Genomic DNA, 13,546 nt, shown 5'->3' on the forward strand with positions numbered 1-13,546 from the left:
CTACTTAAATTAGCAGGCAACACGAACTTTGCACGTTGCCTGCATTGGCAGCATCAGGATCTCTGATCCAGCTTTCGGGTCTGTCCAATTTTACAGCCACAATCTTTTGTATGTTTTTTTACAACTCCATCCTACCATCAGGAGAATCATAATTAGATTATTTGGACAATTTTACATCTTCAAATGTAAATTCCATCATGCCACTTGTATGCATCTGCAGAAAGTTATTGCAATGTCAGAAATATAAATGTGGGGAATAAGTCTCAGTCAAATTACCACATAACTAAAACATTTAGCAACTGAAAAAAATGTCAATATCTGCTGGATTGCTGTCTCAAGGTTGTAATATTCATAAAGCACTCTTATTTGGAAAAAAAAGTACATGCAAAAGCAGAATGTAACTCCATTCAATACAGATGATTTCCAAAACACCTGCTGTAATTTTCAAATTGCTTATCTTTTTGTGCAAGAAGTGTATCAACTCATGGACGACAGATCGATAGCATTGACACTAACAACTAATGTTGGCATAAAAACAGACCATAAATCAAGAACCCGTTTATATATATAAAGCATACTTTCTAATAGATAGCAGGGAATGATTGGAAAATGGTTCTCTTGTCTCCGGAGTTCAGAGGGTTATAACCTGCTCAACGTGGTGCTAGCTCTTTGATATTATCCAAAACCAAAGGTTAGATTACCAGACTATCCTGTACTCGCCACCAGGGGTAAAATCTTTTGCTTGGCGGGCAGGCACACGCCCGACTGAGAGTAAAATGACATGCGATGATGTCAGGCGTGCGCGATATTTCGGTCGGCAGGCGCGCACCAGAGTCGGCAGTGCACCTGACAATTAAAAGGCTGATTAAGGCCATTAAAAAGTTAATTAAAAGAAATTTCTTGCTGCCCGTCCAACCTTATGGTTGGCGGGCAGGCGAAAAGGCCAAGCGGTCTTTGCACTTATTTGGAAACCTCATCCAAAAGCAAATAAAAATCAAAAATCTCTATTTTTTCATTAATAACATATCCCTGCTCATGTGACAGAAATCAGTTCATCTCCCTGAGGCAGCTCTCTGACTCGGAGATTATGTAGTGTGCACGCACCAAGGTCGTGCTCATCCGGCTTGCGCTCCCCCCTGCCCACACAGGCAGCGCTCTGCGCTGCCACTCATGTTTCACGCCGGGTTTGCCTTAATTGGCCCGCCAGTGTGAAATTGCCTTCCGGGCCTGATCGTGGGTGGCAGTCAGCTTCCTGACTGCCCCCGCCGAGCCTGCACGCCAAGCACAAAATTCTGCCCCAGGTATTTCCTATTCTTTACAGTACATTGCAATCAGGGATCAATCATCTAACCACAGATAGAAATATTGTAGACTGTCCTGGCAGATTAGTACTGGTGCAAAGTTTAATCCTCAGTGCAGAGTTTGTTGATCTCACCCATGGCAAAGGTTGGAGCACCACAAAACATGCTCAGGAGCCCAGGGCCTGGAGTCGTGGGAAAGGGAAATGAAATTAAAATAAAATCATCCAGGTTTTATGACTAATTTCCACATGGGGAGCCTGGCCTGGCATGTGGTCATGTTGGATGAAGATGAGATTATGGGTATGTTTGATGTCCATCACTGTTGACCACCTAGAGTGCCGTTCAATCACTGCCGTGTCAACACATGTGGGCAGCAATTTTAATGTAAAAAACGGAACTGACCATGGCTTTGAAATTATACAAGAGAAGTGACAAAGAGGAAATTTAAATGCTGGAGTATAACAAGCACTACAATGACACAGAGACCTAGTTGCAAAAATTCCTGTCAAACATATGCAATTCCAACTTCTCATGCTCTCAGGATGAAAATGGATCTAGTTTTTTTTTTTACCTTCCATGAGTGTACTGTCATTCCAACAGTGATGACTCTGCTGCAGTTAGAGACCACGGGATAGATTTTCAACCTGCCACTCAAGAGTAAAACTGGCCTTGTCAATCACCTGCCTATTACAGAAACTGCCTCGTTCTCTTTTTTAGGAAGTCAACCGAAATAAAAGACAAGGTATTTTTCCCAACACAGCCAATTCCTTAACACCAGTTTCAGACCCAGGCAGCAAATTGTAAGTCTACCCCTACAACGGGATTAAGGAATACAGGAGGAGGATTGAGAGGTCTGAGGGAGGGAAACCTAACATTAAGCTCCTCTGCGATGATGGGAGAAGTAGTGAAAGCTTAACATCACCATCTTCCAACCTGCAGCGATGGCGCAATACAAAATTAAAATGAGGGGTAACTCTGCTGGTGAGGGCTCCGAGGATGGATTGGAGGACAGGTGCATGCACTGGGGGGCGCGATTAAGGGGGAACCCAACTGAACTGTGCATTCCCAAATGAGGAGAGATGCACAGCTGAGACATGGTGGGAGCCTTTTAATGACAATGCAGGAAATCAGGAAAGTGAAGCAATGATGCGCGTTCATGCAGGACTAATTCCGCTAAGTGGCACTAATTGATCTTATATTAACACCTTGTTCACAACGTGGAAATTCCCCAGAGCGATAACGAACTCCAGAGCCATTGGGCGACTGGACAAGCTTCAGATATGTGTCAGAAGAGAAGCCTCAGGCTCCCCTCAAATCATCTCATTTCCTGACTAAACATTTTCCCTCAAGTTTACTCCAAAGAGTGTAGTATTAGAGTGCAGTGAATGAGGATTCCAGCGCCTGGGCTGAAAGCAGCACCCACAAGTTGCCTGGCCATAGTTGCTGACACTGGAACAAAGCCCTTGAACCCACAGTCACTGACGAGTCATTGACAGAAATAGGACCTTTGGAGGCTAATGCTGACACTTGTCTGATTCTCTTCGATGCTGCAGGGGGGAGGCCACCAGGAAGGTAGAGCCTGGATTTATTGCTGCTGCATAATCACATACAGGCAGAAGAGGAGGAGAAGATTACAACGGAGACACCCGGCTCACCAAAGGGAGGAGCAAAACCTTCAAGGCCAAGGAGCAGCAGGGTCCCCCCGGACGCAGAGGATGAGGCTCACAGAAATGTCGTGCCGAGGTGATTCGCAAGATCAAGGGCTTACAGATCTCACATGTCTTACCTCCAGATGAGCGAGAGGCAGTGTTGCCGGTGCCTCTGCATGTCCAGAGATCTGGTGACTCATGTTTGCCACATTCTCCAGGAATTGGCACCATGGGGACTGGGAGGACTCCACTGGGGGCCTCTGTGGGATCTCTCAAGCATCCACTCACAAATACATGAGGTCACAGACACCCTTTTTGCCAAGGCCCACAATTACGTCAATTTCTACAGAGATCAAGCAAGCCGGGACGCCAGAGCACTGAGCTTTGCTGAGATTTCTAGATTCCCACAGGTGCAGGGTGTCATCGACTGCACACATGTGGCTATATAAGCTCCCTGGCAACAGGTACTCTGAAACATGTGGAGTGTTTCACAACGGTGACATGGGTATATAATGTTCACAAATATAAATAGAATCATACCCATTTCACATCCCATCTTGTCATGCCTCCTTTTTATGATGAGCTGTGTTGCTGTCAATCATGGTGTCTCCCCCCTACTTATCACAGATGTCACTATCATGGGCCTCTTGTCTATGTAGTGTGCTTCCATATCACCACAGTGAGTGCCCCTTTTTCAGATGATTCTCGACATCAGTGATGCTTTATGTTAAGTGTGCTTGTGGAAGGAACGTTTTTCACATGCTTTGCAGGGTCATGTCATGTTTATTCTTGGCTGTAAGATTGAGGCAAAGGTGTTCTATTATTTTGTCTGCATTGTTGAAAGGTGAAGGTGTAGTTTACAAGAAGAGATGTGTTTGCACATGGAGAAGGGTCATATATCATGCTCCATGTGCTCTCTGTCATCTCACAGGGTTTTCATGCTATGAGTCCAAACTCAGAGCTCATGTGCGCTCCTGTCTGCCAACTGCGTTTCCGACTTTCCGAGTGTACATCTGCTAAACTCACCAATAAGTAGGGGCATCTTGTACCTCAAGGTGCCGAAGCTCTGCCCCTCTCAGCCACATTATTGCCCTGGTGCTCGAACCTACAACTTTGAGCATTTCTCAACCTGTAATTGTCTGGATTGTGGCCACAAGGCTCTCGTCACAATGTTGGGATGCAGCGCCGGGCATCTCATCACCTAAACACTCGCTGAGGTAAGTGATGCTAATTGCAAATGGTGATATTTGGCGATCAGTAGAGCCTTCGAGCATGCTCTGGAAGCACACATCATAGCTTTAGACAATGTTGAGGGGAGCAATGGGATAGGAGCAAGAATGTACTGAAGCTGAAGTCTGCTCTTCACTAGCAATGACTCGTGACCTTGAGGGCTTCATGGTGTCTGAGCATTTTGGAGTTTGCAAGGGCCAGGGCTGACTATGAGGGCACAACGTGTGTCTCAAAGAAGAGGCATTTAATGTCTGGCATGTAATTAGTTGAACGTTGTCATTTTTAGGTGGTCCACATTCATTGTAGGGTAAGGATAAAAGCAGGCCAGCATCCCTAACTGAAGGTGCCTGGATGTTAATGTGACAGAGAAGGTGACACAGAGGATTGAGTCATCTCTGATTAGGTGCACACCTGCAGAACATCCTCAGTTGCTTTGGCCCAAGTGTTACCTATCAGTTTCACCATCGACATTATACAGAATGTAATATTGCTGTCTCATTGCTGGAGTTGGATCTCCTTGAGCAGCTTTGTCACATTGAAGGCATATAGCTACGAGCCCACTGAGGATAGTGAAACAGCTCCTGGCTCTTGTAGACTGGGATACTGGGGAGAAGCTTGAAGAGGTAGCACCTTCGGACATCTGATGCTGGGACTCCCTCCTCCAGTTAGTAGCTCATCTCAGCAAGGACACATGCTCCTGAGGAATCACCATCCTTCAAAGGATCAGGACAATTTGAGCCTGATGTGTAACTGTTCACTCTCAGATTGAAGTGCGTGGTTGAAATGAAAATCTATATGACACATGGTGACGTCGGGACGCCTGCCCTGTGCGTCGGCGAGCAGGCCCCACCCCTGCTCGCCGACCAGAGAATTCTGCCCATGGAGTTGTATGACCCTTCTCCGTGTGCAAACACATCTCCTCTTGTAAACTACACCTTCACCTTTCAACAACGCAGACAAAATAAGAGAATACCTCTGCCTCAATCTTACAGCCAAGAATAAACATGACATGACCCTGCAAAGCACATGAACAAGGTTCCTTCCACAAGCACACTTAACATAAAGCATCACTGATGTCGAGAATGATCTGAAAAAGGGGCACTGTGGTGATATGGGAGCACACTATATAGACGAGAGACCCATGATAGTGACATCTGTGATAAGTGGGGGGAGACACCATGGTATCCCACATGATTGACAGCAACACAGCTCATCATAAAAAGGAGGCATGACAAGATGGGATGTGAAATGGGTATGATTCTATTTATATTCGTGAACATTATATAAATGTTGTGAATACCCATGTCACCGTTGTGCTCCTAAGTTTTAACTTTCCTAACCCTATTACTACGTCTTGGTGCTCCTCCCTCATCCACAGCAGAGGTGCAGGCAGCCTGCTGTCCACTACGCCATGTTGGCTGTGATGACTTTAGTGGGCAGAGACCTGGATGGAGGGCCCTGGCCTGCTTTGGGTGTGACAGGTGCACCCTCCTAGGCCTGTAGAGCTGGTGGTGATGGGGTCACAGGAAAAGTGGACCGGGATCAGCCGAATAGTCCTGGAGCCAACTGGGTGCATGGCCCCAGGGTGACCAGCTGCTGGTCCTCCTCCCTATGGGTGCCCGAGGGCCCCTAGCTCATTCCTTGAGTAGAAGGGGCAGCTAGAATGAGATTGAGGTTCCCCGTCCCCCTCTCGCATAGCCACTGATGGATGCCACCAATGGTTATAGTGATGGAGTGCTGCTGCAACAGTGGAGCATCAAGGTCCTGGACCAAGGTCTCCATGGCAGCCGCCATCCTATCAGCTTTAACCTCAGTACGTTGACATGCCGGCACTATCACCTCAGACTGAATGTGGATGGAATCCATCATCTGTTGTAATCTGAGGAATGCAGCTGACATCTCTTCCTGATGTTCCCGTGATTGTCACTGCAGCTCCACCAGCTGATTTAGGACCGAGTCCTGAGGCTTGTCATCTGACTTGGACTCCGCAGATTCCTGGCGTCCAACACTCCGAGTGCCAGTGACCTCAGATGTCTCTGCCTCCACCTGCTGTGGATCAGATTGTGTGCTATGGCTACAGATTGTGACCCTGAGGCTGCTCTGGAACTAGGTCCCATTGAGGTGTGTTTCTCTGCACTGCTGGAGGGCGTGGGTGAGCGCTGTGATGGGTCTTCTATGGTGCTCTCATCTGGTTCCTCGTCCTAGGTGTCATCGGGACAGGAGCTGAGGGCCCTGCTTGTGGGTGTCGTCGGGCACTTTCTGGAGGTGCCTATGAAAGAAAGGAGAGATAATTAGTCCATGGCAGGTGATTCTAAAACAGGACAATGCACTCACAGTATGGTAGTCCGAGAGATGAGGTGGTGCAGGATCTTCACTTGGGTGTGCGCTGCCCACCTTACCATCACTGCAGGCATAGTCCACATCCTCTCCAGCCAGCTCTATGGCTTGATTCTTGTAGGGAGTGAGGACCTTGATTTTGGCCACTCAGACCTCTTCCTTTGATTGTGTGCGAGCTTGTCCTGTTTGAAGGAAGATGGAGTGTGAGCAGGACACATGCCAGGGCAGATGATATGGATGCCTGCCATGTGTGGGTGGTGAGTGCAGCCACAGATGAGGTGAGGATGCAAACTGCAGAGGATATGAGTCCAGATGGAGTTGTGAAGGTGTTGTGGGAGTGAGTGGTGATGTCCCTTGAGCTGGCAGTGTCTGAGATGCCAGTGAATGTCTGATGGGTTGGTGAGCGTGAGAGTTGAGAGTGAGGAAATGATTGACTTACCCTAGCAGCACAGCTGAGAACATTCATCCTCTTTCTGCACTGGACGGCTGACCTCTTCTGTGCTGCATTGGCACTGACTACTGCTGCCACCGCTGCCCAAGACAGAGCGGTGAGGTTGGTGGGTCTCCTCTGGCCATCATGGGGTAAGTAATATTGTGGTGGGTGTCAACTGCATCTAGCAAGCGTTCTAGGGAGGTGTCGCTGAATTTGGGCACAACTGTCTTCCTCCCTTTTGGGGCCATCTCTCTCTTCTGTGGCAGTCCTGGGCTGCAGACATTGAAAGAGCTCTGCATGGGTGCTGTTTAAACATGGCTACCGGAGTGTGAGGAAGTGGTGAGCTCACGGTGGGGTGTGAATCAGAGGCCACCTGCCTGCGATCCAGCATGTTTCCCAGGCATGCATAATTAATATGATGGGAAGCGGGCAACACGGCATGAAAACCCGCCATTGCGGCCAGCGGGAGAACGCTGTTTTTCATGCCTGCCACCACACTTAGTGCATGGTGGGGGGGAATCCCACTCACTGGCCTTCCTCATATTGCTTCCTTCAACAGAATACAGCTGTTTAACATTCCTATTTCTCCTACAGGTTACATGGTCTATATTATTCCTTCTATCTCTAGTGAAGAAATGCACTTTTCAAACAAAAAACTCACTTTTTACAGGATAGAAGGAGGAGGCAGGAGGCATCAACTAAGATTACTGGGTAACTGCATGCTAACAAAAGGTCAAAACATAAAAGGTTATAAAAAGGTGAAATCTGTTTATCCCTCAGCCATCTCTTCTTAACAAATTTATGCTTCAAAACTACTGGCCAGAGGCAGCTCTTATCAAACATCATTAAATAAGTGCCGCACAGAACCCACCATTCCTGTTCAGTGGGGTCAATTTCCAGGTGATCGCAGCAAAGAATTTCAATATAAAATGTCAGTCGCAAGGCAGTGTCCAAATAGAATTAAAATCACAAGATTCAGTAACAATGAAAAATTGGGCAACAGTAACATTAAGGGTCAAGTGAAAATAAGCAAAATAAGCTTCCCCGTAACATTTTCAGCACAATTGCAGATTGTGTCAGACGCACTGCTGACGTGAAGAGCTTCAACTGCTCCATCAAATCTCCTTCTGGATTCTCAGCACTCACCTCGATGGAAGTTGGTAGGTCATCATGGTTCTCTCATCTATATTTGCTATTGATAGCCAGACTGGGTCCTGGAGTACACAATTAGTGAAGTGGTCAATCTTCTTGTTGTTTCTTAGTTTTGACTTGTGGTCATTTTCCGAGGAGTCAATGCTTCCAAAATATTTGCTGGTGTTGCTTAGGTGGCTACTTCCTAATAATGATTAAAAAAACACAACTTAGGAGGAGGAAAATAGTCAGAGGAGACACTAAAGTTCAAAAACAGACAAACATGGAACTAATAAAGGCTATTCCGTTGATCAAGGCTTGCTCCTTCCACAGGAATATGCAATCTACCCTAAATGGAGTTTATTTCATTTTATCAACCAAAGACTGGTTCCATAAAACTCCAATCCAAAAGCAAAATACTGTGGATGCTGGTAATCTGAAATAAAAACAGAAAATGCTGGAAATATCCAGCAGGTCAGCCAGCATCTGTGGAAAGGGAAACCTTCATCAGACCCGGGAAAAGTTAGAAACGTAATAGGTCTTAAGCAGGTGAAACAGAGGACAGGGGAAAAAGAACATAAGGGAATGTCTGTGATAGGGAAAAAGACAGGAGATGTTAAATGACAAAAGTGTTGGCAGTGCATTGTCAAAAGGACAAGTAAAGAAACGAAAGATGTGTCCAGGGGAGGTGTGAATGACAGAATAATGAAAAGCTGCCGTCCAAAAGGAAAATAGGAGAAAAAAAACATTAAGACCGAAACATGCAACGAAAGGAAAAAAGATGGGAGCAGAGATTTCAGTCTGATATTGTTGAAAGCAATGTCGAGCCCAGAAGGTTGCAAAGTGCCGAAAGATGAGGTGCTGCTACTCAAGCTTGCGATGAGCTTCATTGGAACATTGTAATATTTCAAGGATAGAGGTCAGCATAAGAATAAGTTGGAGAATTAAAATGACAGGTCACTTAAAACTTGGGGCCGTGCTTGCAGATAGAACAGAGGTGTTCCACAAACCCATGTGTGATCTCCCCAATTTAGAGCAGACCGCATTGTGAGCAGTGAATCAAGTATACTAAATTTAAAGTAGTACAGGCAAATCCCGGATTCACCTGTAAGGGCTGTTTAGGGCTATGGACTGAGGAGAGTGAAAGCAAAAGGACAGGTGCTTTGCAATGGGAAGATGCCATGAAAAGGGGACTGGGCATTGGGTGTAATTGAGGAGTGAATCAGGGTGGAGGAAACAAACCCTTAGATAGCCCAAAGGGGGGCAGGGGAAGATGTGTTTGGTGGTGGCGTCACGCGAGAGTCTTCGGAAACAACGGAGGACAAATATGTTGAATACAGAAGCTGCTGAAGTGGAAAGTGATGACAATGGGAGCCCCATCGTGGTTCTGGGAGGGAGGGGAAAGGGTGAGAGCAGAAATGCTAGAAATGGGTAGGACATGGTCAAATGAGGCGAATCCTCAGATGAGGGAAAAGGAAAGCATAACAGAAGCCAGTATTGACAGTACTGGTGTCGTTGCCTGCTCTCACCATGAACTGGAAAACATCAACCACTTTATTTCCAATTTCAACCCGTCTCTCATCTCATGATCAATCTCTGACACACCCTACATCTTGTAAGGATTCCATTCCATCCACCCAGTTTCTCTGTCTCCGCCACACCTGTTCTGAAGATGCAACGTTCCACATCAGCGCTTCTGATAGGTCTTTCTTTTCCCTCATCCAAGAATGTCCCCACTTGATCACGTCAGATGCATTTTCCGCCATTTTACTCTCACCTCTTTTCCCCCCCACCAACTCCTAGAACCACGAGAGGGTTTCCCTTGTCCTCAACTTCCACTCCACTAGTTTCCCATATTTGAAGAATCATCCTCCACCAGTTCCATCTCCTCCAGTGTGATACCACCACTAAACAGATCTTCACCTTCCCTTTCAGTATTCGAAGGGTCCATTCCCTCCACGGCACCCTGGTCAACTGGTCAATTTCTAGGCATAACATCTTGCACCTGACTGTCCCCAGAAGTATGCCTTTTGATAAACTAGCAGCTGCGATTTCAGAGTGCCAGCAGTATCTGCCTAAAGGTAGGGTGACTACTGCCAGAGACCACTAATACCAGACGCCACTGCGATACACAGGGGATAACGTCATCACTGTTGGAGGTGATGTCATAATCACATAGAAAGATTAATCGCGGTTTGTGGTGGCAAAGGCCTAATTGCAAGTAACGGAGAAACAACAGTGCCAGGGGCTGGTGGGGCACGGGGTGTGGGTGAGAGGGGAAACTCTTTCGAGTTATCAACAGATCGCATGTAACTCTTTCGAGTACATTCACAGTTCTTGGTTTCCGGGAGTGGGACATGAACCCACAACCTTCTGATTCAAAGGCGAGGGTGCTATGAACTGAGCCACAGCTGACACCTCGAACATTGGAAAATCCTTCCTCCCGGTGAAGGGGTAAACTCTTCCGAGTTATCAACAGTCACAGATTGCAACTCTTTCGAGTACAATCACAGTTCTTGGTTTCCGGGAGTGGGACATGAACCCACAACCTTCTGATTCAAAGGCGAGGGTGCTATGAACTGAGCCACAGCTGACACCCACGGGGTGTGGATTATGAAGATTAACTTCTGTTTCTGCATCCCTGTCTGTTTGAGGCTTCTGCAGCCAGGGAGAGAAACAAGCACATACCCCTGTTGGTACTGCTGTGGTGTGTGTACTAAGGCACAAAATACCAGACATAAAGCCATCTGGTTTTAGGAGTGGCCAGACCGGCTAAGAAACCGGACTGTCCAGTATAAAACTGAACAATTGGCCAAAACAGATTTTAGGCATCCTGAATATGCTAATCAGGGACCTGGTTGTCACATGGGTTGGTAACTGTTGGGAGATAGGAGACAGTAGGAATACAGTGAATGTAATATATTTGACGGGATGCGGCCCAAGTTTGCAGATAACACTAATTGCAGAGGCACTGTAAATTGTGTAGATGGGAAACAGGAAGTTACAAAGGGGCATAGTCAGATTAATTGAGTGGACAAAACTGTGCGAGTGTCCACACATGGACAGATGTCCACTTTGTGCAATAAGGTTAAACAGGTGATAACGAATCAACAGCCAATTCACATCTCTCCCCACTTTTATTTCCACTCACTTCAGTGGAAGTAAAAATCAATGAAGATGTAATATGAGCTGCCAACTCCCTTTTGCCCATTTTACACTTTTGCATAAAGTCAAGATTTACCCCACAGTCTCCAACTGTGAACCTACAGAACAGAGGCTAATTTGGGCTTCCAACGGTACACCCACTCAGAAGTTAAAAGAGACTTGCATTTGTATAGCATTTTTCATGACCACAGGATGTCCCAGAGTACCTTACAGCCAATAAGGTGCCTTTTAAATGTAGTCACTGTTGTACTTTAGTCCACCAAATGAATTTATTAGTGAGCTCATGTCTTTGTTTGTATGAATATTGATTTAAAGCATGGCAGGAGGGGGAGGGGTACTTCCAGTTTGTGGTCATTTTTAAATCTTTGGTAAAACGAAGCAGATCTCAAAACTCTGCTAGAGTAGAAACTATTACTCATACAAAGTTACCTGTGTCAGTTCCTGACATTCCACAACCATTAGATGAAGAGCCCGAAGCTGTTGATCCAACACTCCCCGAGCCTGCAGAGCCAGTGCCTGATAGAGAATCCCGAAGTAGCAGATCCAATAGGTCAGTGGAAGTTGAGTGAGCATCACTATTCTGGGCTTCAGCAGGTGATACAGCCTTTAAAAAAAAACAAAGCAAAAATGAATTCAGAAATGTTTAGCCTACTGGCAGCCATTCATTTTATGAATCACAATTGCAAACTGCTGCAATGACCAGTGTATTCAGCAGATGTTTTGCATTGAATCAGACAGTATTCGTGAACCAACATGCCACATCAAGTAATGGACAGGCATAGGTACATTTGCAATCCCCACATTGTAAACTCTGCACTCTGGCTTTGCCATATTGTAAGTTATCCTCTGGAAACACAGTAGATTATTAGCAGAGAGCTGGGTTTAGGCCACTCATCAAAAATTGTATGGGATTTTGGGGATGAGAAAGAGCAAAAAAAAAAAAGAAGAAACAGTGAGAGAGAAAACTTTTAGCCAAGACCCTACATGTGGAAAATACTTTGATGCATTCCGCTCTTGTGACCACTGCTAGCATACAGGGCAAACATTGCTGTTTTCTTGGACCTAGAAGCAGCTGTACAACCAAAATATATTTTCCCTTGCTCACACACTTCAGGAATATTGTGTTTTCCATGAAGAGGGAATCACTTAATTTATATCCATTTCAAAAACCAAAACATTAAAAAGGGCAGTGGCATCATGAAGAAAAATACTAAAACAAACAATCACTGGTCAAACAAATTGTACAAAATTCTCCACTAGTTTGCGTATAAAGGTGAAAATCACTGCATTTTTCCTGTCCCCAAACTAAAATATCATAAGTATCATAGCAACTTGAGCACTGATGGGACACTTTTATACAATATATCCTTGTGCCTGAACAGTTGCTCACTCTACAGCACAGCTAACTACTCTGACCCAATTTTCTTTCTCTTATATGCTATATTCTCCAATATTTAAACTTTAAATATTCACCAAAATTCCCTCTTAAATTTCATCATAAGCCCAATTTCAATAGCCACTTGCAGTGCATTCCATATCCTAATAATTCTTTCCAAATAAGTATTCTTCTAACTTCTCCCTTTACGGTTTTCATATTAATCCCAACTTCATATCCATTTGTCAATAATGTTGCTATTTGGCCTCTCAAATAGTCTCATAATTCTCAATAGTTATTATATTCACTTGCTTAACTTGTTCTGCGCCAGTGAATACAGTCCTTATTTTTCCAAGCCTCTCAGTTTTGCAAGCTTTGCAATGTGGGTTAGGAGATCAGAGGCAGAGTTTAGCTGTTAAAGGAAATGTACCAATTGGCAGGATGCAACTAGTTGATGTTCACCAGAGATCTAACACTGGGACTTTAGGGGCAGGATCTTCTGGTCGGTGAGCGGGGGCGGAACTCCCGACCTCACCCCACGTCATTTCCATTTTCAGGTCGGCAGGGGCGCAGACGAGTCAGCTGTGCACCCGCCGACCTGTCAACGGCCTACAGAGGCCATTGAAAAACGAATTAAGGTAATTAATGGACCTGCCCATCCAACCTTAAGGTTGGCGGGCAGGCCGGGAGCCCTGGCGGGCTTCGGAAAAAGCATGAAACCTCATCCATGGGCAGGATGAGGTTTCACAAGGGTATTTAAATTTTTATCAAATCTTTCAATAAAAGTTATGGACATGTCCCAACTCATGTGACAGTGTCACATGAAGGGACATGTCAGGGAAATTTTTTAAATCATTTCTATTAAAAATTTTAATTCCGAGCCGATCTCCAAGGCAGGACTTAGCCTCAGGGAGATTTGTGCGTT

The 13,546-nt window shown here is 45.6% G+C and overlaps 1 protein-coding gene across 3 annotated transcripts in view; it reads right to left on the reverse strand.

The window, feature by feature from the left end:
* The window catches only part of LOC144693723 (period circadian protein homolog 2-like), a 77,894-nt gene that overhangs the window by 8,505 nt on the left and 55,843 nt on the right, over positions 1 to 13,546 (reverse strand). For all 3 annotated transcript variants that reach the window (XM_078563662.1, XM_078563660.1, XM_078563661.1), the window contains 2 exons: positions 11,676 to 11,850; positions 8,097 to 8,286 (listed from right to left, as the gene is read on the reverse strand). In XM_078563662.1, the coding sequence (XP_078419788.1) occupies positions 8,097 to 8,286; positions 11,676 to 11,850 (365 nt within the window). The remainder of the gene's footprint in view (positions 1 to 8,096; positions 8,287 to 11,675; positions 11,851 to 13,546) is intronic.

The sequence above is a fragment of the Cetorhinus maximus genome, chromosome 19 (assembly GCF_964194155.1).
Source record: "Cetorhinus maximus chromosome 19, sCetMax3.hap1.1, whole genome shotgun sequence".
NCBI classification, from domain to species: domain Eukaryota; kingdom Metazoa; phylum Chordata; class Chondrichthyes; order Lamniformes; family Cetorhinidae; genus Cetorhinus; species Cetorhinus maximus.